The following is a 28,000-nucleotide window of genomic DNA, read 5'->3' as shown; positions in this document are numbered from 1 at the left end:
AGAGAATCAACACGTTTCCTTTTTAATATACTTTATATATATATGTATATATATATATATATAAATACATTTGTATGGGTTGCTTTAGAGTTTGGCTTCAACAACCTGTGATTGGACACAAGCAAGCAAAGCTAGTGGAGGCACAGAAACAATGAATTGAGATAGATGAGTGGGAAATGATCATACGTAAGAAAAAGAAGCTGTAAAAGACAGAAAGTATGATTATAAAACACCGTGAAACAATGATGTGTTGATTTACAGTATGATACAGGGTATTGTTTGCTACAATTCAACATAAAAGAACACTCGTGTCTCATCCCAGGCACTTTTGAATTGATGTTGTACAGCTAAGAGACTTCAATGTTATTTTACAAAAGCACATTTGCAGTATTCTTTTTAATAAATGTGACGTGAGGTAAAAATAGTGGCTTTAGATTTAAAACGAAAAAAGGCGCAGATAAATATTCTGTTATTAAGTGTACAGAAAATAGTTTGGATTGGACAGCCTTACAAGTCACACAAGAAATGCTGACACGTCTGGAAAAGAAAGTTATACTGCAGAAGTTTCCAGCGTAAATACACCATTCACTTCCAAATAAAACTCACTGAGGCGATGCCTGGTACTGCCCTCTGCAGGTTATATATTCAGTCCTCCTATGATTACAGTCAACATGATGGACAGTCCTGCTGAGCTTTTGAGGAGATTGCATCAGCAATGAGGATGGGGAAAAACTCCCACAATGAAACAGAAAATACAGGAGAAGCTGGTGCTCAATGCTGCGGTAAGGAAAAAAATTGTTTAAGGCAATACTGGCAAGCGCCAACATCCGCGCTAAGATGTCCACTACAAATGGAGAGGCTTTCTTTGTTTCACTTGTCCTGCATTTTGTCCAGAATGGGCACAATCATGTCAAATTTGGGCCTCTTGGCCGGGTCCTCGTTCATGCAAATCTTCATCAGCTTGCAGATGTGGGGGGAGATGCCGGGAGGAATGGTGGGCCTCAAGCCCTCTAAGGCCACCTGAACGATAACAGACCAGGGTAAGTGTGGCTGGTAAAGGCGTTTAACAAAGTGTAAAAAAGTTGACCTACAATAGCAGATAATCGCAAAAGTCTGTAATTTGTGCAAGGTCATATACGCTGGCATTAAAAGCTGTGGCTGTAGGTAACCTAACAATGTAGTCTTTAACGCCACAAGATGGCAGTAGCTGTATTTAAAGCAGGGCTGTCAAACTCATTTTAGCTCAGAGGGGAGCAAAATCTATTCCCACGTGGTGCGGATGGATAAAATCATGGCATAATAACTTAAAAATACAACTATGACAACTTCAGATTGTTATTGTTGTTTTACTTCGGCCCAAAATAGAACAAGCACATTCTGAAAAATTACATATCACCAATAATCCTCTTGACAAAACACTTCAAAAGTTAGTTAAACATTCTGAGGAAAAAAATGGTGCAGTTTCAAAAACACCATGAAGAACACAATGAATTTAGACTTAATCTCAGTGTATCTACAAAGCAATGATTAAACTTTAAGTCACAGCCCATCTAAGCTTGACAAAAAAACAAATAAAGCATAAATGTAAAATGAGAATGCTGCTGTTTTTATGGACCCACTGCAAAAACACAGTTTAAAGATACTTTATGTACTGTAACAGGAGAGTGTTGCTCTTTTCAAGGACTTACTGCAAAAATGCAGTAAAAATTCTGTATGTAACAGGAAAACACTGCTGTTTTAGGGACCAAAAGTGCAGTTTAAAGATACTCGATGTAACAGGAGAACCTTGCTGTTTTATGGACCTACTGCAAAAATGCAGTTTAAAGATACTCTGTGTAACAGGAAAACTATGTATGTCTATGGAAAACACAGCTGTTTCTAAAGACCTACTGTAAAAATGCAGTTTAAAAGATACTCTATGTAACAGGAAAACACTCATGTTTTAGGGACCTAATGCAAAAGTGCAGTTTAAAGATACTCAATGTAACAGGAGAACTTTGCTCTTTTTATGGACCTTCCACAAAAATGCAATAAAGATACTCGATGTAACAGAACCCTGCTGTTTGTATGGACCTACTGCAAAAATGCAGTTTAAATATACTCTATGTAACAGGAGAACACTGCTCTTTTTAAGGACCTACTGCAAAAACACTAGTCAATGATCCTTTGTGTGACAGGAGCATTCTGTTTTGTTTTTAGCACCAACTGCAAAAACAAAGAGTTTTCTGTAAAACCTCCTAAAATCAAAGCAGTCTTGATTGTTTCCATTTCAAATCTATTGTGCTGGAGTTTAAAAAGACACAATGAAAAAGAAATGTGAAAAGGTGCCACTTTGCTAACCTTCATGCCAATCTCCATGTTGGAAAGGTCTGCAAAGGGAACCTCCCTGGTCACCAGCTCCCACAGCAGCACAGCGAAGCTCCACATGTCTGCTGACCGCCGGTTGATCTCCTCTGGCTTCTTCTGCAGGGCTGACAACCAACCAGAGCAAGCACGAGCAGTTAGAAACAAACGGAAACACGCTGAAGTAACTCCAGCTCTTTCCAGAAACGCCACATTTCACACAACAATTCCATTTTTTTGCATCTGTGTCTTATCAAAGCATTATTCTAATCTCATTTCCAGTTTGCCTCCTTTCTAATCAGTTTAGATAAGACATGTGCATCTCTTGGGAAAATCAGACGGAGATAACATTTTCTCAACAGAGTCCCCCACCCTCTCCGACGGCATCATTCTCACTCCAGCTGTCCTGATAGATCTGTGCGGTATCATTGACACGTACCCTCAGGGGCGACCCAAGCGGGCGAGTACATCCTGCCGGGACACTGAAAGGAGAACTTGACGTCTGCCATGCTGATCCTAGCAGTCATGTCTTCATCTATCTGTGGAGACACCAGGATAAAGATGTCACTCTTGAGTGGATGGGACACTGCATTCTCACAGGACATTCAATACACTACATCAGGGGTGTCAAACTCAAATACCGAGTGGGCCAAAATTTAAAACTGAACAAAGCCGCGGGCCAAGGTTGAACAAATTAACCTTTTAATAGCGACCCAAACAAGTTTTGCATTGAATATTGAACAAGCAATGCTTATATAACTTTATAGTGACATGCAAAATCGAGTTTCAAATAATAATAATAATAATAATTAAAACATATCAATGGCATATCAAATACAATTTAAATAAAAATTTAATACCTCTTTTCTATTTGCAGCCTTCTGAGGTAAATATCAACATTAACTTTTTCCACAGGCTAATAAATTAGAAAATAAAATAACAATGAATAAACCAACCATTCAGGACTTTAAACTGCTCCGTTTGCAACACACTGATCTAATCTGATGTGCCCAAGCCAGATACCTGACATATTTTCTTGGATGCTAGTTCATTAATGTCAGGGCTCAGGCTTTGAGCTGAGGCATCTTTCATTATCGAACAAAGTTGCTCATCAGTCATTATACCTCGTAGTCCACCCGGACCACAGTCTTGGGGGCGTGCTTTAAAAGCACTGCGTTTATCGTCCTCCACGAGCTGTCGTCACGTCTGCTTTTCATCCATTCCAACAACGTGCCGGCCCGATCACCCCCCTCCGTGCGTCGGTTGAGGCGGGCGAGGTTGGGGGGCGGGGTTTGGTGGTAGCGGGGGTGTATATTGCAGCCCGGAAGAGTTAGGGCTGCATGGGATTCTGGGTATTTGTTTTGTTGTGTTTATGTTGTGTTACGGTGCGGATGTTCTCCCGAAATGTGTTTGTCATTCTTGTTTGGTGTGGATTCACAATGTGGCGCACATTTCTAACAGTGTTAAAGTTATCTATACGGGCACCGTCAGTGTAACCTGTATCGCTGTTGGCCAAGTATGCGTTGCATTGACGTGTGTGTGCGTGCTGATGCCACACATATTATGTGACTGGGCCAGCATTTGCTGGACTGGGTGAAAAGCGGACGTGACGATTTTTGGGAGGGGCACTGCAATTTGAGAGTCTCTCGGGAGGGTTGGCAAGTATGAGAATTAGCGGTGAACATTAGCGGTGAATGCGGTGTTACCGCGGCACCGCCGCTGAATACATTCGGCGGGCCAGCTCTAGTATTAATTTGATATCGCCTCAAGGGCCAAGTGAAATTACACGGCGGGCCAAATTTGGCCCGCGGGCCAGAGTTTGACACCCATGCACTACATGGACAAAAGTATCAGGACATTACACATACAATGAGGAGAGTGGAACATAGAAGAAAATATGGAGATACAGTTCAAACAAATTCCACTCTTTTCTAAAAATCTTTTTGCAAAATGATGATGGGCTTCTTCCAAGCATGTCTTTTATCCATCAAGCACCACGTCTCCTATAGTCACCGGGTGTGTGATCAACAATGTGAATAACTGTTGGGGTCTCTAATTACCCAGGGTCAAAAAACACTGGCGTTAACGGCTGTGGATGCAAGCAAACTCCAGATGTCATTTTGTTGTTAACAGCACAGAATAGCAATAGTTGCAATAAAGTATGAGTGGTCAGCATCCATTAGCTTTATCTATCTCTGCATGCACTTTAAAATGTTGGTAAAATAAGTTGCTATATACGGTATATTAAGTTTTCACATTTCACATGCCTTAACACCCTGTCCTCTTTGCAGTTTAGGTAAATAAACACTTTGGCTATAATTACAGCATTTACAGTAAACACACATATTCCTAAAATGGTCCGAAACCGATTTTTGTTCTTTTTAGTGAACTTTTTAACTTTAAACCCCATTGTGTCTCCTAAGCACAAGACTTGCGGGGCAGCAGTCAAAGAAAGTTCAAATTGGCTACTCTAAGCGGCTCAAACGACAACCATCAACAAGAATAAAGATGGTATCTTTGGACATATGAAAGGATCTTCTCCATTATTGAGACTTCCTCCTCCCAATAACTTTCCATTGCAACACTCCTTCTAGTGTGCAAGACAATCATAATCAACAGGGATAAAACTAGAGATTGTTAACTCTTTTTTTAGCCGTTTTGTTTGATTATTGTATTTTATCTCCTTATTACTGTATTTTGTATGTCCTTTATGCGTTCTGTGTATTATGCGAAAACTCTACTGATGTGGGAATGAAACTCTTGCGTAAACCTAGTACAGGACAGTATGATGGGTATCATTTACATTTTAACCGATACTAATAGCAAACCGGTACTTGAAAAAAAGTGCCGGTGCTTAAACAGTGCCTGAACCAGTACTTGAAATATGGAATGCACATTTTTTACAAAAAAAAAAAATCAAAAAAAAATCATTTTTTAAATTCTTACTTAATTTTGTGCCATTCAAATTAAATAGACAAGTAATTGAAATGCTTTAATTGTATAAATCAAATGATAACTCAGGAACACATAAAAAAAATAAGCAATACAGAACATAGAGAAATGTGAGTTTTGTGTTGTAATATTGATGCTCATAACGCAACTTTGCTCTTTGTAACCGTCAATGGTGCATAATGAGGAAGTGCTGTGTTGTTGTGGCAACTGGCCAGCGGTGTAATGAGGGCTACTGTTGGCGTCTTTAGGTCGGCAATAATGTTTATAAAGAGCATTGGACTCTGTGGGCTTCTGTTGGGATGCTGCATTACTTACAAGACATTTCTTGTACGATATCACCACCAAGCACAGGTGGTAAGGCTGGACGATTAAGGCGAAAATAATGATTACAATTACCTTGATTGATTTTGAAATAACAATTATTAACACGATTATTCATTAATTCGAGAATTAATTTTTCCACCAAAACTCAACTTTAAATATAATTTAAAAGAACAATAGATATAACTTAGTAACAAATTTACAATAAATAAATAAAAAATAATAGTAACAACAAATTAAAATAACAATAGCAATATAATAAAACACTAACATTTATTTTACCACCGTAGAATGTGTGCTTTTTGTGTCATAAAAAAAAGAAATCTTCACATTCATTGGTGCAATACGTCTTTGGAAAATGTTGAATGATATTTTGAGTCAAAGTATATTTTTTGTAAACATTTAAGCTTGATTTAAGTACATTGTGCTTCTGTAAGGTTCTTTTTTTGAAACATTTGTTTTGTTAGATTTCTCATTGTATCCCATTGGGTTGACTTTTCTTGCCCTGATGTGGGATCTGAGCCGAGGATGTTGTTGTGCCTTGTGCAGCCCTTTGAGAAACTTGTGATTTAGGGCTATATAAATAAACTTTGATTGATTGATTGACTGATAGCGCAGTCAGATGTGGCGCACAGCGCTAATATTGTGAAGGGGGGAAGTGTACTGTTGTTCTAAACTTTGACAAGTAAGGAGACGAATTCAGGCTGTTAAAAAAAAAAATAAAAAAAAAATAAAAGAGAGCCTCTCAAGTTGCGACTGCTGCCCTGTTTGTACATTGATCTTACATCGATGATGTCGTTCACAACAACACAAGCAGATTAAATGTGTTGCGGGTGTTGGCATTGTTTTTGGTAGCTTTAGCTTCACAGTTGAGTTGCTGTTTCAAGTGACCGTATCGACATTGTTTATTTTAGGACGCTACTCATAAACAGCGCGTGCAACAGCAACAAACATGGCAGCTTAGACACAAAGTTAAATCATGAAATGCATCCTTACCCGAGCAAAAACGATGCATATTTATCCGGAAGAGTCTTGATACCAATTTCCTTGACCCAGCTACACACAAAGAAGTTGTAGACCTCCATGCTTTTCCAAGTTTTCATCTGTTTTGCCGTGTAGAATGGTGTCTGGAGCACAGTAGTTCGATATGTCTGGAAACGCAACTGACGTATACCGTATTTTTCGGACTGTAAGGCACACTTAAAATCCTTTCATTTTCTCAAAAATCGACAGCGCACCTTATAACCCGGTGCGCCTAATGTACGGAATAATTCTGGTGGTGCTTACCGATTTCGAAGCAATTTTATTCGGTACACGGTGTAATGATAAGTGTGACCAGTAGAAAGTAGTCACACATAAGAGATACATGTAGACTGCAATATGACGGCAGTAAAAAACACCATAACTTTAAATGTTCCATTGAAAATAAAGAACATACACACGGCACTCAAAAATCTGTCAAAATGTTTTAGTATGACTTTGAAGCCGAACTGCTCGATGGATTGTCGGCCAATTACTGCTACCGTAGTCAGAAATACAAGTATTACTATGGTGTGTGTATAAGGACCGCAAACTGGCACCCATTAGCAGACATATTAGCTGGCGTTTTGTTTCACAATATTATGCAAAACCAACCTTTCTTGCCTTCTGGTACCTGCTGATGTGTATTTGAGATCTGCATAAGTCCTGAAAATTTACGCACGTCCGCCACTGTAGTCCGTGCGGATACCGTAGTCGATAAGCTTCTTCTTGTTCACTATCTTCCTGTTATGGGGCATTCACCCTCTGCTGTTGCCATTTCTAATATAAAGTAGCGTAAAGTTCTAACTTATATTTCGCTATGGAAGCACTAAAAACTACCGGTGTAGTGAGTTTACAAAATTCACCCGAGGAACTTTAATTATTAGAGAGTTCCAGTCGGACGGTTTTTCACGGGACACATTTCTGACGTTGTGAGCCACGGATGAGAAGATGCTGCTCCGTTGTTGATTTAAGTAAAGTCTGAATGTCATTAAAACAGTTAGCTCCATCTTTTGTCACTTCTTCAACTCCCGTCCTTGCACACTACACCGCTACAACAAATATGACGGGGAGAAGACGCTGTCGAAGGTGAGCCACGTTACTAAGACCGCTCACAAAACGGTGCATCCAGAAGTGACTGTCAGAAAGCGACTTGAAAATGGTCTGTAAAACAATAATCTATGCACAATTTTGACCAAGGAACCACCATTATATGTTATGTAGACCACAAGGAAATGTTTTAAATTTAGAAAAAAATCATAATATGACCCCTTTAATGCGCCTTATAATCCCGTGCGCCTTTTGTATGAAAAAAGACCTGAAGAGACCCGCTCATCGGCAGTGCGCCTTATAATCCGGAGCGCCCTATGGTCCAGAAAATGTGGTAATTCTTTAAACACTCGACAAATCTTTTTTTGATTAAGTATAAGGTTCTATTACATTGCATAGTTAAATTTTATGCGTGCATCTGCTTTTTACAGGAATATTTAAGCCTCTTTTGTACTCAGATAGTTAGCACACTGCTTGCTGTACAACAGCCATCTTAGCTTGGTTGACCACCACTAGTTTTCACTTCCGGGAAGAAGTCATGTGTCGGAATACAAACAATCGCTTAATTTTTCAGTCTGGTTACAACCGTTTATGTTGGCACCACGGTTTCGATGCCCATCCCTATACTACACGCAGCAAAATTGCACCACAGTGAAATGCAGTGTTGAATAACAGGTAAGTTGTGTAAGTAGTTCACAATTATGCACAAAGATATGTCTTCTCACCATGATGCTCTTGCTGTTAAGATAGTGGCGAGGGATCATTGGTTCAAGCGTGTGCAAGAAGGCCATCCCACAGGCAATATCCAGCGCAAACTTCACTGCCTGCGTCTGGTCCACCACAAAGTCTGACACAAGGAGCAAATACAAATGTTAAAAAAAAAATTTAGATACGTCGACATATACATAAATAGACAGTGAACAAACAATGTGTGGGACAACAGGAGACTATAAATGTGTGAAAAATACTCACTGGTGCCCTCATGCAGCACGTTGTAGAGGGAGCCATAAGGCATCCAGTGTGTGATGATGATGGGGTGAGGGGCGGGAGGAGACGGACATGCTCCCAACATGGGAAGGACATTTGGGTGGGAAAAAATCCTGGTGTGGTGCAGCGAAGACGAGGACAAGGAGGAAGACAGACCACAGACAGGATTTGACACCAACAGGAGTGTGAGACAACCCCAATGAAATCAAACATAGTTTGGTTGAACAACAGACAAATGGGTGATCATAAGAGCACAGATCATCGAGAAAATTAGACTTCCGATAACAAACCTGAGTTTGGGATATTCCTCATTGAAGTCTCTGCTTTTCCTTGTGGTCCAGTCGCGAACTTTTAACACTTTGACCACAATCTCGTTTCCTTGCCAGCGCCCTTGCCACAACTACATAATAACACATTAAGTCATATTTCACTCAAATTATATATACATTTATATAAATAAACATTGCCTCATTAGTATAAATATACCTCTCCTGACTGGTTCTCGTTTATTCTAGCCAGGAGAGAGAGCTGTTTATAGTCAATGCCTGCATGTTTGTTCAAAGTGCCGTTGCCTGGAAATACATGAATAAAAGAAGTGTAAGTGACAAGTAAAATAATGAAAAATGAATTATTCATGTGGCAATTGGCAAAACATTATTCTGCTGCGGGGGGATATTAAAAAAAGTAGTAAACTTACGGGGTCGAGATCTGGTGGTTCCTTTCCAAAAGGTGTCCTTAAAGGGAATTTTAGTCAAGTTCTGTCCCAACTTCTCAGCCTTTTCTGTCCAAAAGGGGAAAAAATGAGCACCCAGAGAAGAAACCGAAGAAAGATACTTGACCTAACAAGTAAGAGGTGTGTGATGGGATACCTTTGAGGAGCTCTCGCAGATGAGGTTTGGCTTTATCAAGAGGAGTTTCCCCATATTTGTTACAGATGCTCACCTGAGCCCCATTGTTCACCAGATCCTGAGTCAAGAAAACAGGTGGTTTAGCACAGTTAAGAGAAACCTCTGCTTTGACACCACAAGGGGGCGCACTAACCTCGGCCACCAAGTCTTGGCCCCAGAAGCAAGCATAATGCAGTGGTGTGTTCCCGTGTTCGTTGGCTGCATTGGTGTCTGCTTTGCACTGAATCAGCTGCAAAACAAACACAAAGAACTCAACATGGAAGAAGACAGGTACACACAAACACACGCACACACAGTGGCTGCGTCCCAGTGAGACATGCCTAATATTAAACAGCATATCTGGCCAGCAGCATTTCTAATTCCGACACCCTGCAGCTGATATAACCCATACCCCGGCACATCTCAGACTAACAAGCCCTGCCAACAATACCACAAACCTGACACATTTTGACAGGTTTGGCTGCAGACGGCAGAGCACGGTGTTCTGCAATAAATACATTTTCTTTTGCAGACAGGCTGAGCTCTGCACGTCGCAACTACACAAGCAGGGCCAATTCGTACATGCGTAACTACAACAAAAAACAAATTGTTCTTGGATTTTTTTTTGGACACAATGTCAGTTCAAGCCAACAGGTAATGACACAAAAGGTGTACAAAGGTTTTAAGACAATGATCCATACTGAAGTATGTCAATAAAAATAGAATTGCATTATAAATGTAATAAACCGGGACAACATTATATCAACATGTTACAAAGGGCTTCTTTCATTCTGCAAAAACAAACAGGACAATTGATGACAATTGAGGTTTTACACATGATTGAAACCTAGACACAATAGGGTTGTCATCCGACTCAGTGGTACACATGACCCAATGTACCTTGCCCACAATGTCGCGATGTCCGTGGCTGGCAGCCAGGTGTAGGGGCGTGTCATCTCCGCGGTTCATGACGTTGATGCGGGCGCCTCTCATTATGAGCATATCCACCACGCTGGACCGGCCCTCCCTGCACGCCCAATGAAGAGGACTGAAGCCGTGGTCATCCCTACGGTGGGAGAGATGGGGACATTTGTATATAAGTAAATTCCAGTTCAGTACGGTAACCATCTTTGTGGGGTGCCATTATCAAACAGTACAAGTAGGCAGAAAAAATTACCACTTTTTAGCACCCTTACACCTGAAAACTATGTGCAGTGTGTACACGATCTTCTAGTCCCTGGCGTGCAGAGCTGGGTCTTGGTCTTCGGGCAAAAAAATACCCTGAAACGGTTCTGGTGAAATGTGGATGACTTTATACAGATAGTGGAAACCAGAGAGAAATTACAAAACTATACCAGTTGGTACCTTGTAGGAACCACTGTTTCTTTGCAAATACATTGTTTGTGTGTTCCTTATAAACATTGTGAGAGGTTAGTTGTCTCCATTATATATTTGACGCAGCCAGCCATAGAAGAATGTGGACCGCCACAAAAATAATTGGCGCTACCTGTCAAGAATGTTCCATATTTATGTACGTTTATGTGGATACTCTTGTTGTAAAATACTTCATCCATCCATCCATTTTCTACCGCTTATTCCCTTCGGGGTCGCGGGGGGCGCTGGAGCCTATCTCAGCTACATTTTAAATACAAACTGCGCTTCTTACCGGCGCAAACATCATTGCGGAGGTGAGTTTTGTAATGCTTTAAGAGATACATTTGAAGCATTAATGGCTTCTCTTAAGTAAGGCTGGGCGATATGGCAAAAAAATGATCGCAATTATTTTTTTCCTATCATCCGATCTCGATTAATATCACTTTTTCTTTTTTTAATTAAAGCAGATTGTCCCTTGTAGAATTCCAGTTAGTATCGCATCCCTACTGTTTACTACTGCAGTATTTTGTAATAAACAATTCCACCATGTTTGAATATATACAGTATATATATATAGAGTCATGGTCAAAAGTTTACATCACTTGTAAAGAACATAATGTCAAGGCTGTCTTGAGTTTCCAATAATTTCTACAACTCTTATTTGTTTGTGATAGAGTGATTGGAGCACATACTTGTTTGTCACAAAAAACATTCATGAAGTTTGGTTCTTTTATGAATTTATTATGGGTCTACTGAAAATGTGAGCAAATCTGCTGGGTCAAAAGTATACATACAGCAATGTTAATATTTGCTTACATGTCCCTTGGCATATTTCCCTGCAATAAGGCGCTTTTGGTAGCCATCCACAAGCTTCTGGTTGAATTTTTGACCACTCCTCTTGACAAAATTGGTGCAGTTCAGCTAAATTTGTTGGTTTTCTGACATGGACTTGTTTCTTCAGCATTGTCCACATGTTCTCAATGGGGTTTAAGTCAGGACTTTGGGAAGGCCATTCTAAAATCTTAATTCTAGCCTGATTTAGCCATCCCTTTACCACTTTTGACATGTGTTTGGGGTCATTGTCCTTTTGGAACACCCAACTGTGCCCAAGACCCAACCTCCGGGCTGATGATTTTAGGTTGTCCTGAAGAATTTGGAGGTAATTATCCTTTTTCATTGTCCCTCTGTAAAGCACCAGTTCCATTGGTAGCAAAACAGGCCCAGAGCATTATACTACCGCCACCATGCTTGACGGTAGGCGTGGTGTTCCTCGGATTATAGGCCTCACCTTTTCTCCTCCAAATATATTGCTGGGTATTGTGGCCAAACAGTTCAATTTTTGTTTCATCTGACCACAGAACTTTCCTCAAGAAAGTCTTATCTTTGTCCATGTGATCACCAGCAAACTTTGGACGAGCCTTAAGGTGTTGCTTCTGGAACAAGGGCTTCCTTCTTGCATGGTAGCCTCTCAGTCCATGGCGATGCAAAACACGCTTGACTTTGGACACTGACACCTGTGTTCCAGCAGCTTCCTAGTCATTGCAGACCTGCTTTTTGGTGGTTTTTGGTTGATTCTTGATCATCCTGACCAATTTTCTCTCAGCAGCAGATGATAGCTTGTGTTTTCTTCCTGATCGTAGCAGTGACAAAACTGTGCCAAGCACTTTATGCTTACGAACAATTGTCTGCACAGTTTCTTTTGGGACCTTAAGCTGCTTTGAAATGGCTCTAAGTGACTTTCCTGACTGACTGATTAATCATAATTAATCTTAAAATTATTCATCGCTTGCATGATTATAATGTTCATAATAAAGACCCCAATACTTGGACGTAAATGCAATTTTTGTGCGTCCATTACCAATTATGCAAATTAAACAATGATGTATTCAAGCTCCCACAGCCCAGCCCCACACAAATTGCTTGCAGTCCTTTGGATAACACTGAAGGTCTGTGGTAACACAGCTGGGAAAATAACATCAAGCAACTTGTTTTGAAGTTTGGAAGTTTCCATGTACAATTCATCACAAATGCTGTCCAATTGGACATTCTATACATCATAGTCAACTGCAGTGTAGAGCAGAAAGTCAAATCAGAAATGCGAACACCCTCAACAGCGTCAGGATGACCTGAGAGTTTTTAGAAGGCTCAACGTCAGATGTGGTTATTTTGAGAAGCCCAAAATCTCTTGATTGATTAAATCGCAAATAACTGGAGAGACGAGCTATCGTCTTCATTCCGTGACATTGTCAGTGACATGTGCAGCGCAGTCAGGCTTGTGTCAGCCAAAGAGTGATGGCGTACTGGCAGAGTCAATCAGGCTGGATCATAAAACATCAACTAGATCATTGGCTGCAGTCCTTATAAGGACAATGAGTAAGGCTGCACAAGCACGCGCTCGATCTGCTTTGTGTTATTTTTTTCATTTCTCTGCTGGCTTTGGTCACCTCCCTGCACCATTTTCTTATCCACTACCTCATCCTCTCCACTGACTCTTTTTTGGACAATCTTTTCAAAAGACATGTCAGCATACAGCACAATAACGTGTCCAGAGTACTGAAGGAGCATTATAGAGGAATCTGAACTCTCCGCCCCCACCGCCCATTCACTGGCTTGTGTTAACATGTCTCTCGTGGCTCAAAGTCCCACGCAGACAGACCCTCTTAGTCCCACGACACAAGCCAATCTGTGCATCGAGGGGGGAGCATTTCCTGTCTGACCAAAAGGCCAAACCCTAAAAACTAATTAGTCCAACTTTATGAGGGCACACATCCCCACAGATTCACTTTAAAGGAGGCCGCTAACTCAAAAGCTTCAGTCTCTAATATCATCTGTGAAATTTCAGCCTATATTTAATATACAGTAGTCCTTAACATGTTTGACTTGTGTGAGGCAATATTATTCCTCCCTAGGCCCGTAGATGGCAGCAACGCTGATTAAAAAGAATCAAAGCTGCTGGATGCAGTGACCCCAATGCAAGCTGACTGAAGCGGTTAAAATGTAAAATTCCACACTACAACCCTTTATCAGGATCTTAACATAATAGATGCTATGTATTTAACATTAAGGAATGGAACAGAAGGACACAAGCATAGCTTAGCGCTGGCATTTTTAAAGACTGGTTTTAAAAACACCAGTCATAGATCCTTTATTTGACAAAGCCCTGGTATTTCTTGACAGAAAAATAAAAATGAGACAGGATTACACAGATGTTAGCTAGCTTAGCTATATTACAGTGCTAACAACACAGTCACATTTTAACAGCAACGTCATCAGCCTATTTGCTGGAAAAAAAACTAAACGATAAAACATCATGGGTATATTTTATGATGTGTAGCAAATACTTTTTTAAGCTTAGGGACCATTTAACATTCGAGATCGCTTCTTCCTGTATGTGTTGAATAAACTAATGGTGCTGTTATTTAAAACACTAACATAACACCAGTTTATGACAATAACACTTAAGTTTATTAGGTGATCAATAAAGTTAATGTCGGTCTTCAATTAATAATACAATTATTGGTTTAGTAATTTATTTATTATTAATAATACTTCTTGTTTATTTTTTGTGCACTGGTATTATGTTATTGATGTTGTTTCAACAATAATAAATAACATCAAAATCTCTAAGGAATGTCTATGTGATTTTATAAATTTTTTGTTTGAAATTAATTAATGCATAATGATGGTGAAACCGTGATTATAACTCAGACTATATTTGTACTGTCAAAGTCTATAATCGTTGCATCCCTAGTCAAAAGTGGTATAATGTCCATGAGGAAGAAGGCTTTTCGTTCACGATATCATTAAAACCTTCAACTTTCACAAGTGTGTGAGATGATGCTTGGTGCTCATAAAAAAACATTTCACATTAAACAGTCAGTTTTGCACAGTAAGGCACCATTAAATTCTTCACGCAACTTAAGAAAAGTTTTAAGACCACATATTGTTGACATATAATTAATCTTCAGTCTTAAATGAAGGGACAAGTTAAACAACGTGAACTACAAATGTGTTAGGTAAGACACTCTGGATAGATGGAGAGCAGGTCTTTGCTTTCTTATGCATATTTCTACTTTTACGGGATGGATTTTCTCTTTAAAGCCAGGCTTGGTCCACACCCCCCAAAGGCAATGCTGGCTCAGACCACTCCTCGCTGGCTGCGGTCGTTTATTTCAGGCACTTCCACCTGCCAACAGCCCTCAGTCTGGCAGACGCAAAAGCCAGAAAACGAGCCCTCCACATCAACGCCAGCTCTTCAAACAAAAAATGACTTCATAATCCAGGATGATGCATTTCTATTTACATATAATAACCCCTACAGACCACATTTTAAATGACCAACCCAAAGGAAAATCACCAATTTGAGTTCATTCATAAAAAGTGTCAACAGGAGTTAGGGTCACCACTAAATGTCTGTGTTCTACCGCCCTGACAAAGGGAGTTAAATATAAAATCACTATACACCCTGTAAACCTCCCACCTTCCCAAACAAGGAGCCTTCGCTCCTAACAGCACATAACTCTGCCTGCCCTGCTACTGGAGGTAGCTTTTTTTAGCTAAATAAAGACAAGCGTTAAGTCCGCGATTTAGCCTGTAAGCCAAAGGAAACACAAGAAGCAACAGCTCGCTCGCTGTTCTCTTTGATGCAAGACACCTCGCCATCCAGCCGGTGAGGGGTCGTTAAAGGTCAGAGATGGCCACCGCTGCCTCCTGGCTCGTTAGCAATACCATATCGCAATCCCCGAGTGCAGCAGCTGAAGACTTTATATCAACAAGAGGGGGAAAACGTACCATTAACTCTTACAAACTTGGAGGGAGCAAAGCACAAAGACAGGAATGTGGGAAAAGCATAATTGGAGGAGGGGGATGTGCATTCCTGTCACTGTGATACACAAACACACGCACACGTTAATGTTGTCTGTCTGGACACACTTAACTCCTACAGTCCGACCCGCCGTAATAATCCTCCTCAGTCGGTGGCTTGCTGTGTCTTATTCCTTGTAAGGAGATCCAGCATTCCACGAGTACGCTTCAACTGGGGCGACGCATCGGTGTAAACAATCCATGAAGTATTTGACTCACTGACTCAGACTTGGAGATAAAGTCTTAGGAGGTAGCAGGAACTTCTGACTTATTAAACTATTGGAAGTGGCTTTAATTATACAAATCAGTGGGGGAAAAAAAAGGTCCAGTGTCAAACTTGCTACCATAAAACCCTTTATTAAAGGGCACCGATCATGGAAAACCAACTTTTATTACCTATGGGTACCTGCTTTTGTGTATTTGGGATCTGCAAAAGTCCCAAAAATTTGAAATCAAACCACGGGAGGCATTGTGGAGATAATTATAAAACAATCCTGCCTTCCTTCTTATTACCGCCAATTGAGCCATTTTGAAATTACACAACCCTGATGTTTTTCACACCAAGGATGTCAGCGGACAATCCATATGTGGTAAAAATGTACCTTAAGATCGTTGCACAAATTCACAGTTTTTAAATTATGTATGTAGTCTGCCTGACAAAATGCCCAAAGTATGACCCCGAGAAGGAAAATGCTCTGTTTTTTGTTGTATTAACCAACACAGGTCACTACGCACACCTCCAGTCTCATTAGAAGAACTAAAAAGTGTCTGAAAAATGTTTCCATTTCTCAGCAATGTGGTTTCAACTCGGAAGAAATATTTATTTTTGTGTGCCAACCACTTCGAAAATTCCTGCTTCACAAACCGGCTGCAATATAAAGATGGATTTTTCCAAAAGCTGCTTTTAATGGAGAAAGCGGTGTCTACTATATGGCAATGGAGGATTCAATGAAAAGGCGCTACCTGCTTTAAATTCAAGTTATGTTCTGTGTTTATTATGGTCTTCTCTTTTCTTTTAAATAAGTATTACAAAAAACAAAATGTTATTATTGCTCACTGAACTGAGGTCTTTTGTTACAAAATACACAATTGAAACTCTGATGTTTTGTGTAACTTTTCAGCAGATGCACATTTTTTCCCAAAACACTTCAAATAAAGCTCGGTGTTGGACGCCTTTAAAGGTTATAAGCATACTCACAGTCCCACAGTACTGCAGCGTGGATGGAAAAATGCTCCAACCGCTAGAGACGATATATCAGCCAGAAAAAGCTGAAGGGGGGCTGACATGATGCAATCAGCTAATGGAAAAGTCACCCATGGGCATGATTACATCCACAGACATTTGCTGCTGCAGACCCGATTTGCTGTGTCAAGGAGATTATTAGCACAAGCAAGAAAAGACAAAAAAGAGAAGTATTGCATCAGCATGCATGAGTTGGCGGCTTCAATTCGATTGCATTAGCCGCAGCTCTAATTTAGCAAGTAACAACACCAAAAATTATCATGCCTCTTTTCCACATAGTGAGAAAAGAGATCTACATTTACAAATTAATACGGCTAAATGTCTTTTAAGTACAGTATGTTTCAAATGAGCAATCACATGTCAGTCACGGCAAGAAAAGGGCTCAGTTTCTCTAAACAATCTCGTGCGGACGCTAAATTTAATTGGGAGCCCGGCTAAGCACCGGCATAGTGAGCTTCCTGTGCAGGCGTCACGCTTTTGAAGCGTTCTGCTGGCATTCAGGACATATAAACACGTGCTTCTAAGGAAATGAGTTCAATCCTGGGCCAGCATCTCTCCAGGGACAAACAAACAGCAAAGAGTTCAAGTTCAAGTTTGCTAATCATGTGAGCAAAAGACTGTGAAGGAACTGTGCTGAATTCTAACATCAGACTAACAGTAAAAAGCAGGACCATTCCACTAAATTGGTGCCACTGACTCTCCATTATCAGAATCAGAATCAAGAAATACTTTATTAATCTCTGAGGGGAAATTAAAATGTTCAGCACAATCCCATTCAGACAAACATTACAGGGAGACAGAAAAAAGATCGCTGACGGGTCTGCCAACTTCCGGCGCCCCTTACAAAAAAGGTAAGAAACAGGTAAACAATGGGGGGGTGAGAAAAAAAATAATTAAAAAAAGTATTATTGTTTTGTGCATAATGTATATGCAAGGCTGCCTATTACTTCATATTTTTTAATTTACCAAATGTTTTACCAAGGCCTAAATCAAAACCAAAGTGTTATATCCATGCTGGTCACAAATCATCTGCTCTTTTTTCGGACATCCTGCAAAAAAGCTTGTTAAAGATATTCTATATGACTTGAGTGCTCTCCTATTTTTAAGGCCTGACTGCAAAAACAATCTAGTCAAAGGTCCTACATAGGACAGGAGTGCTCTACCATGTTTGTAGGGGCCCTACTGCAAAAAATTAAGTACCGTATTTTTCGGAGTATAAGTCACAGTTTTTTTCATAGTTTGGCCGTTGGTGCGACGTATACTCCGGAGCGATTTATGTGTGAAATTATTAACACATTACCGTAAAATATCAAATAATAATATTTAGCTCATTCACGGAAGAGACGAAGCAAAATGTCAGCGATCGTCACACACACGTCAACTAATAAGATTTCGGCGGGGGGGGGTCATGGCAGAAGTGCATTGTGGGTCATGGGATGCTAACTGCTATATGCTACTGCCGTAGCTATTAAAATGAATCATTTCTACATTGGCGGTAACTTACAAAAACTGACAAGGGCTGAACAAAAATGCCACCGAAAAGGAAATCCTATACTGCAGATTTCAAGCTGGACGTAGTGAAATATGCAGCAGAAAACGGCGATCGAGCAGCAGAAAGAAAATGGCGCATACCAGGAGCGACAACGAGGAAGAAGATTTCATGGGATTTAGCGATCAGGAGTGACAGATTGTTTGGTAAACGTATAGCATGTTCTATATGTTATAGTTATTTGAATGACTCTTACCATAATATGTTACGTTAACATACCAGGCACGTTCTCAGTTGGTTATTTATGTGTCATATAATGTACACTTATTCAGCCTGTTGTTCACTATTCTTTATTTATTTTAAATTGCCTTTCAAATGTCTATTCTTGGTGTTGGATTTTATCAAATAAATTTCCCTCAAAAATGCGACTTATACACGAGTGCGACGTATATATGTTTTTTTCCTTGTTTAATATGCATTTTCAGCCGGTGCGACGTATACTCCGGAGCGACTTATAATCCGAAAAATACGGAATAAAGTCCTCTATATGACAATGCATTGATGTTTTTACAGTCCAAAAGTCTAATATTTTTTAGATGACAAAGCTTTTGTGTTTTGGGGAATTTGTAGCAAAATTGTAGGCAAAAATCTTCCAAATGACAATGCTCTGTTATTTTTAGGAATTTGCTGAAAAAACACGATTCAAAAATCCTTTATTTGACATAGCTCTGTTGTTACGAGAGACTTATCGTCCAAGATCCTCTATATGACAATAGTCTAATGTTTTTACACAAGTAGGGTCAAAGATCCTCTAAATGACAATGATCTGGGGTTTTTACAGACCAATAGTCAAAGATCCTCTACGTGACAATGTTTTGGTGTTTTTACAGACCTTTGGTCAAAGATCCTCTGTATGACAATGATTTGATGTTTTGACAGACCAGTAGTCAAAGATCCTCTGTATGACAATGATCTGATGTTTTTACAGACCAGTAGTCAAAGATCGTCTGTATGACAATGATCTGGTGTTATTCCAGACCAGTAATCAAAGTTCCTCATCCTCTATATACCAATGATCTGGTGTTTTTACAAACCGAGAGTAAAAGATCCTCTACATGACAATGCTCTGGTGTTTTTACGAACTAGTATAGTCAAAGCTCCTCCATATGACAATACTTTAGTGTTTTACATCCCGAGAGTGAAATATCCAACCACCGGGCCCGGTACCGGTTCGTGGATCGATTGGTACCGGGCCGCACAAGAAATACAATTTAAAAAAAATACAAAATAAATAAAAAATAAAATAAAAAATTTACAAAAAAAAATAAAATAAAAAATAAAATAAAATTATTTTTTTAATTAAATCAACATAAAAACACAAGATACACTTACAATTAGTGCACCAACTCAAAAAACCTCCCTCCTCATTCACACAAAAGGTTTGTTTCTTTCTGTTATTAATATTTCTGGTTCCTACATTATATATCAATACAGATCAATACAGTCTGCAGGGATACAGTCCGTAAACACACATGATTGTATTTTTTTATGACAAAAAAAACAACAACACCCCAACCCCGGTCCGTGGGACAATTTTTCAACCGTTGACCGGTCCGCAGTTACAAAAAGGTTGGGGACCACTGCTCTATATGACAATTTACGGACTAGTATAGTCAAAGCTCCTCCATATGACAATGTTATAGTGTTTTACCAGCTCTCGAGTCAAAGATCCTCTGTATGACAATGCTACGGGGTTTTTAGAATGTTTCTGCAACAGTCAAGGATCCTTTGTATGATAATGCTTTGGTGTTTTTACAGACCTAGGGTCAAAGCTTTTCTATGTGACCATGCTCTGTTTTCTTACAGACCGAGTGTTAAATATCCTCTATAAGCCAATACTGAGGTATTTTTTCAGACCCAGAGTCAAAGATCCTCTGTGTGACAATGCTTCTGTATTTTTGCAGTCCTAAAGACAAAGATCCTCTATATGACAATGCTTTGATGACGTTTTACTGACCTAAAGTCAAAGATGCTCTATATGACAACCCTCTGGTGTTTTTGGGATTTTTCTGCAAAAACAATTATCAGAGATCCTCTATCTGACAATCTTTTGGTGTTTTACAGACCTAGTGTAAAAAATCCTCAGCATGACAATGTTCTGGTGTTTTTATGAATCTGCTGCAGAAACACTAGTCAAAGCTGTGGGGGTTTTAAAGACCTACTGTAAAAACACTTGTAAAATATCCTATATATGACAATATTTTAGTGTCTTTAGAGATCTGCTGCAAAAATACTAGTCAAAGATCATCTACATGGCAATACTTCAGTGTTTTACGAATCTGCTGTTAAGTTTCGATATGAACTCAATTTTCGACCTGACACTCCCAGGCCAGATTTTTCCCGCGGGGCATCAGTCGAGTGACCCTAGCGTCATTTGTGTGACACTCACCCCTGGTTGAGATCATTCTCTGTGTTGTCCAACCACAAGCGGACGGCTACCGCATTGCCTTCTCGACACTGCGTGAAGATGTCGTCCATCTTGGATGGTGTACTGGGGCTCTAAGATTTAACCTGAGACAGTCGATGGTTATGCCGGGTGATCGGGTGTAGGTTTTATCCGGCGCGGGGCGTGGCGTGCATCTGTCCCTCACCTGGGACAGTGAGGGACACGATCACACAGCTTTGTGGGCACTCACACAACCCTGAAATGACAAGAAAAAGGTGTTATGGAAACAAATATACAGTTGCGTTGTGTTGTTAAGATGACAAAAAAACATTGAGCAACGGTGAACACTGGATGGACCCACAAACGCCACTCATAACCCTCACTCACAACACACCTGGTACACCCAGTTGACAATTCATTGGGTACACCTGCACAATCTAATTAGATAAAAAAATGCAGCAAAAAAACAGTAACACATTATTGTGCTGACTGGTGAGTAAAACTTCACAGGATGTATTTGGAAATATACATATAGAAATACATAAAAAGTTGTCTTGTAGTATGCATACCGGTACTTAATACCAAAAAAAATGAAAGTATCAAGATTGTTTTGAGAGCTTTTATTAGGCAGTTTACAGCTAATTAACAGAGGAAAACTCAGAATAATATTTTTTTTAAATGAAGAGTTTGTAATAGCAGGAGGAAGACAAATACTTGAAGTGGGCGAAATAATCGATTTTTAGATGCATCGCAAATCAGACATGAGCGATTGTAAAATCGATTAGCAAAAATCAATAATTGAAAGAAAGTAATGCAGACAGTTCTAAAATTTGGCTGACCGCAGCGAGCCCCCTCACCAAAAGATCCAACAGCTCCTTTATCTTAGGGCACTTATGTTCCAGTTTTGCACACATTTTCATTAATTTAATAAATGTAATGGGAATTAATTCAACTGTTTCTTATTACAAATGCTCTCTTTTTAAAGTTGCAAGTGATGAATGCGTATTTAGTGAAATTATGAAAACACATTTTTAAAACATGATGATTTAATAGATGATCAAATGAACTGGAAATCTCATATACAAAACATACAACATAAGGTGGCAAAAAACATTTAAATAATGAATAAAGCAAAATATGTCCTGGGCCAAAAATCACTTCATATTCTCTACTGCTCGCTAGTGTTACCATATCTGAGTTATTGTGCAGAAATATGGGGAAATAACTACAAATGTGCGCTACATTCGCTAACCGTGTTACAAAAAAGATCAGTTGGAATAATACATAATGTTGGATATAGAGAACACACAAACCCTTTATTTATTAAGTCAAAAATATTAAAGTTCGGTGATTTGGTAAAATTGCAAACAGCTAAAATGATGTACAAAGCAAACTATAACCTGCTACCAAAGAATGTACAACAATTCATCTCAACTAAAGAGGAGAAATATAACCTTAGAGGAAAAAATAATTTAAAACATTTATATGCACGAACAACACTTAGAACTTTTAGCATATCAGTATGTGGAATTAAATTATGGAATGGATTAAGTAAAGAAGTTAAAAATTGTACTGATATGATCCAGTTGTTCAAAATAATAGTGCTTACAGAGTAAAAAGAAGAAGAATTATGAGAAATACTTTCAACTTTATTGAAAATAAGATATTCTTCATCTCAGTATGTTAATAATGACTGAATTAATTAATTAATTACATATTACAAAACTGTTGTATACTAATTCATAGATGTTATTTTATTATATAAAAAGGTCCGTAAATGATTCTATATATTTGTAAATGCTTTGAAGTGGGAAAGGGGTAGGATTAAATAAGCTTTGATTCTTCCTACTCCTTTTCGGGCATGATGTAAAATGAAATGATATGAAATTGTGTGATGTATTATGATGTAAGTGTGTTCATGTTCGAAATAAACTAAAGAAAGAAAACTGCATCAATATACAGAAAATAAAGATGTATCAATAATAGTTTTTTTAATCAAATGGTGAGGTGCACAAAGATTCCCACTTCTAATAAATACAATCAATCTGGGCTCCAATCTGTGTTGCCTGTTGATGTACAACCAAATAGTAACAAGTTCAAGATCTTTTGAGCTCCTTTATCCCACAATTTCCGCACAAAAATAACAACCCAAGCTATGCCTTGGCGACATATCGCTTTTATCGATAAATTCAAGTTTTTTGTTAAAAAAATTACAAATAGATTGTTTTTCTCCTGCGTACTTTGTTCCCCCAGGAACTTCCGTAGCTTCCGCCCTGCCCCCTACTTCCTTAGGGAGATTCACTCATGTAGCGAATCATGGCTAATGCAAACGCTAACGAGAACGAGACGTTTTCCCCAAATATAAGTGTTGTCGGTAGTTTGGTTTTGCAGCAACAGGCGTAGAACAAATGACTGCAACGCTGCAAAGTGTGTTTAAAAAAGGCAGCGGCACAACAAACTAATTCCAGCATTTGAAACGGAAGCCTGCAGTTGAAACGCAACTCTTAACGAGCCTTCTGCTAAATATCAGCCTATCCATCCATCCATCCATTTTCTACCGCTTATTCCCTTTGGGGTCGTGGGGGCGCTGGAGCCTATCTCAGCTACAATCGGGCGGAAGGCGGGGTAAACCCTGGACAAGTCGCCACCTCATCGCAGGGCCAACACAAATAGACAGACAACATTCAGACTCACATTCACACACTCGGGCCAATTTTTAGTGTTGCCAATCAACCTATCCCCAGGTGCATGTCTTTGGAGGTGGGAGGAAGCCGGAGTACCCGGAGGGAACCCACGCAGCCACGGGGAGAACATGCAAACTCCACACAGAAATATCCCGAGCCTGGGATTGAACCCAAGACTACTCAGGACCTTCGTATTGTGAGGCAGACGCACTAACCCCTCTTCCACCGTGCTGCCCAAATATCAGCCTAATGCGGTGGAATTATTTACACAAAGTATTTATGATGATACCATGTATGATGAGAAAGAAGCACAGTGGAGAACTGTGACTAAAACAGTTGCTCTGCACACTGCTAATATGTGTTAATGAAAATGTATATGTTTATCCACTTACTGACACTATAGTCCTATAGTTTTACTTGATTATTTTTTTGCGTACAACATATACCCTTTTATTTACAGAAGTATTTTATTCAAGACAGATGTATTGCTTCCCAGAGGAAGCTCTCAATTTAGTTCTTTGAAAATGATTCTATAAAAAGTACAATTTATATCCGGTCTAAAAAGAACATTATTCAAATAAGAATTTTGCTAAGAGTAAGATGCAGTGTATGCAGTGTCATTTCACAAAGTTTTAGGCTATATTGCCCAGGCCTGACCCAAACTAAAAATAACAAATATTTGCAGGTTCCAGATTGATTTGTATGTTATAGCTAAACATGCCAAGCTCACAAATAGGTGTAGAATCACTACGTCTATTTTCAAATAAGAATGTTATCATTGAAAACAGCGTCATACTGTGCTACCTGTTGTTGTAATACTAAGTAGCAACAAATTGCATGTCTTTACAGCCCTTTATCCCACAATTCAGATATTCTTTTCTCATTTTAACACTTTGCGGGATGCCGAATGGGTGTTTGTAAATGCCTTTAAAGTCTCCACAAACAAAATACAACAAATATTTGCAGTAGGCAACTTCCTCAAAAGGAGGAATTGTGACCCAAACTTGGATTTGGAGTTGGAACACATTTGCAAGGTTTACAGGAACATATTTGATAATATTGCGTATATTTTAACGTATTATTTTCGGGCCTCCCTATGTCTAGCATTAAAAGATTACAGTTGGTACAAAATGCGGCTGCTAAATCCAGTGGTTCTTAACCTCGGTTCGATCGAACCCTAGGGGTTCGGTGAGTTGGCCTAAGGGGTTCGGCGGAGCCTCCGCCACGGAGGTAAAGACACATCCGACTTATCGTGTAAATAAAAACTTCTACCTATCGGCGTATTATGGATACCCCCAAACAATGTTCCCTCTAATTTTCCATCTGATTTGCAGGTTTTTTGATTGATTGATTGAAACTTTTACTAGTAGATTGCAAAGGAAGAGAATACATTATATGAAACAGTACAGTTTACACAGTACAGTTCATATTACATACAATTGACCACTAAATGGTAACACCTGAATAAGTTTTTCAACTTGTTTAAGTCGAGGTCCACGTTAATGAATTCATGGTAATGTCTGTAAGGTGTGTAATTTGTTGTGAGTTCATGCACTGTGTTGGTTTTGTTCTTTGAACAAGGTGATGTTCATGCGCGGTTCATTTTGTGCACCAGTAAAAAAACATGACTTTTTCTTGAATTTGAAAAAAACAAAACATTTTATTTTTCACTAAAGAAGGGTTCGGTGAATGCGCATATGAAACTGGTGGGGTTCGGTACCTCCAACAAGGTTAAGAACCACTGTGCTAGACTTTTGACAAGAACAAGAAAGTTTGATCATATTACGCCTATACTGGCTCACCTGCACTGGCTTCCTGTGCACTTAAGATGCGACTTTAAGGTTTTACTACTTACGTATAACATACTACACGGTCTAGCTCCATCGTATCTTGCTGATTGTATTGTACCATATGTCCCGGCAAGGTAATTCGCGTTAATAGAACTCCGGCTTATTAGTGATTCCCAGAGCCCCAAAAAGTCTGGGGTCTATAGAGAGTTTTCTATTCGGGCTCCAGTACTCTGGAATGCCCGAATAGTTAGAGATGCTACCTCAGTAGAAGCATTTAAGTCCCATCTTAAAACTCATTTATATACTCTGGCCCAGGGGTAACCAACCTTTTTGAAACCAAGAGCTACTTCTTGGGTACTGATTAATGCGAAGGGCTACCAGTTTCCATCCATCCATTTTCTACCGCTTATTCCCTTTGGGGTCGCGGGGGGCGCTGGAGCCTATCTCAGCTACAATCGGGCGGAAGGCGGAGTACACCCTGGACAAGTCGCCACCTCATCGCAGGGGATACCAGTTTGATACACACTTAAATAAATTGCCAGAAATAGCCAATTTGCTCAATTTACCTTTAACTGTGTTATTATTAATCCATCCATCCATCCATTTTCTACCGCTTATTACCTTCGAGGTCGCGGGGGGCGCTGGAGCCTATCTTAGCTACAATCGGGCGGAAGGCGGAGTACATCCTGGACAAGTCGCCACCTCATCGCAGGGGCTACCAGTTTGATACACACTTAAATAAATTGCCAGAAATAGCCAATTTGCTCAATTTACCTTTAACTCTGTTATTATTAATAATTAATGGTATTTATCTTTGTGGAAACACTGATCATCTTAATGATTTCTCACAATAAATATATATAGAAACAGATAAATATCAATATGCAACACTTTATTTTTATATTTTCTCTAAGTGCACATTTTTCAAATTGAACATTTTCAAATGATCACTTCTAAGACAGTCTTGTGAAATCACAATATCCCATTTTAACTAGCTAGCCACTAACATTTTTTAACAAATCATGAATTACTTTGCACCATGTTTGTACAAATAATAACTCATGTAAAATACAAAAGTCAACTCCCAAATTTTTAAATAAATCATGTGACACTTTGAACTGGACACCAAATCTGTTATCTATTTCTTTGTCAGTTAGTGAAGACCAAGTCTTTAAAATATTTTCTTGGATTTTCAAATTCTATTTGAGTTTTGTCTCTCTTAGAATTAAAAATGTCGAGCAAAGCGAGACCAGCTTGCTAGTAAATAAATAAAATTTAAAAAATAGAGGCAGCTCACTGGTAAGTGCTGCTATTTGAGCTATTTTTAGAACAGGCCAGCGGGCTACTCATCTGGTCCTTACGGGCTACCTGGTGACCATAGGCACCGCGTTGGTGACCCCTGCTCTAGCCTTTAAATAGACACCCCTTTTAGACCAGTTGATCTGCCGTCTCTTTTCTACTCTGCCCCCCTCTCCTGCGTGGAGAGGTTATTAGGTGACCACAGATGATGCGCTAGCTGTTCAAAGTCGGGACCCGGGGTGGACCACTCATCTCTGCATCAGTTGGGGACGTCTCTGCGCTGCTGACTTGTCTCCACTCAAGATGATCTCCGACTGGCCCCACTATGGACTGGACTCTCACACTATTAACTAGATCCACTCGACGTCCATTGCACCGGTCGCCCGGGGTCCCTACATCTGCGGTTCCCTCCAAGGTTTCTCATTGTAGCCCATTGGGTTGAGTTTTTCCTTGCCCTGATGCGGGATCTGAGCCGAGGATGTCGTTGTGGCTTGTGCAGCCCTTTGAGACACTCCTGATTTAGGGCTATATAAATACACTTTGATTGATTGATTGATTGACTAGTGACAGCCTGACACAAGCGATTTCTCTGATAAAAGTGCTTCGTTAGTTGATTTGTATGTTACGGGTTGTTATTTCAAGTACACACATAAGTGTGGAATGAGTCGCAAAGTGTGCTATGATTGTGTAGTATACACTTTAATCATTGTATAGCTGCTTAGCAAAGCTGCTATCAGACATTCGTACTAAAACACCACAATATATTTACCGTTATCCTGTTGCGTGTTCTTTACACGCCCAGTCCCCGCACATTGTACGACTATATTAAATCTCTACGCTTGAGAAAACCACCTTAATGGCAACAAAAAGAGACATTTTGGCAGCTTTGGCTAGCTAGCAAGCTAACCAACATTCTTAAGCGTTTCTCATTGAGAATGAAAAGCAAACAGCAGCTTGGCGGTTTAACAAACACAACGGAGGAATACATTCAGTCAGACGCGATAACGTACCGGATATATAGCGATGAAGTAGCGGCAGGAGAGGTTAATAGCGGCGTTCCAGCGTCTTCGAGCAGTCTGAACGGTGCCTACGTCCACACCCTCACCGCCGTAAAGACGTGGTGGTCCCGCAGCGGAGGAGGAAGAAACGTCACGCCTCCTAGAGGCGACCTGAGGCACTGCAGCTAACGATACCCCTTCAGGGCATGGATTCTTTTTAATGAAGTGGATGGATGGATGGATGGATGGATGGA

The 28,000-nt window shown here is 39.7% G+C and overlaps 1 protein-coding gene across 2 annotated transcripts; it reads right to left on the bottom strand.

The window, feature by feature from the left end:
• Window position 1: 1 nt before the first annotated feature.
• Window positions 2-27,909, bottom strand: LOC133614560 (scaffold protein ILK). Of its 2 annotated transcripts, XM_061972613.1 has the most exons (13): window positions 27,759-27,909; window positions 20,979-21,231; window positions 10,461-10,626; window positions 9,715-9,810; window positions 9,543-9,639; window positions 9,371-9,454; window positions 9,160-9,245; window positions 8,964-9,073; window positions 8,659-8,786; window positions 8,412-8,533; window positions 2,783-2,882; window positions 2,341-2,471; window positions 2-1,020 (listed from the first exon to the last, which is right to left on the bottom strand). In XM_061972613.1, the coding sequence occupies exons 2-13, from the start codon at window positions 21,065-21,067 to the stop codon at window positions 871-873; spliced, it is 1,359 nt and encodes a 452-aa protein (XP_061828597.1). In that variant the 5' UTR covers window positions 21,068-21,231; window positions 27,759-27,909; the 3' UTR covers window positions 2-870. The 2 variants fall into 2 exon arrangements, with proteins under 2 accessions (XP_061828597.1, XP_061828598.1); XM_061972614.1 differs by lacking the exons at window positions 20,979-21,231; window positions 27,759-27,909 and adding an exon at window positions 16,996-17,154.
• Window positions 27,910-28,000: the final 91 nt, after the last annotated feature.

Source organism: Nerophis lumbriciformis, linkage group LG17 (assembly GCF_033978685.3).
Source record: "Nerophis lumbriciformis linkage group LG17, RoL_Nlum_v2.1, whole genome shotgun sequence".
Lineage (NCBI taxonomy): Eukaryota > Metazoa > Chordata > Actinopteri > Syngnathiformes > Syngnathidae > Nerophis > Nerophis lumbriciformis.
The sequence above is the reverse complement of the archived record's forward strand: the minus strand, read 5'-3'. Positions and strand labels throughout refer to the sequence as shown.

Excerpts from the sequence above, each read along its gene's own strand:
- LOC133614560 (XM_061972613.1), bottom strand. The coding sequence starts at position 21,067 with ATGGACGACATCTTCACGCAGTGTCGAGAAGGCAATGCGGTAGCCGTC. Across the intron at positions 9,074-9,159 it reads ACGAGAACCAGTCAGGAGAG|TTGTGGCAAGGGCGCTGGCA; the intron begins GTATATTTATAC and ends GTTATTATGTAG. Across the intron at positions 8,787-8,963 it reads GAGGAATATCCCAAACTCAG|GATTTTTTCCCACCCAAATG; the intron begins GTTTGTTATCGG and ends GCACCACACCAG.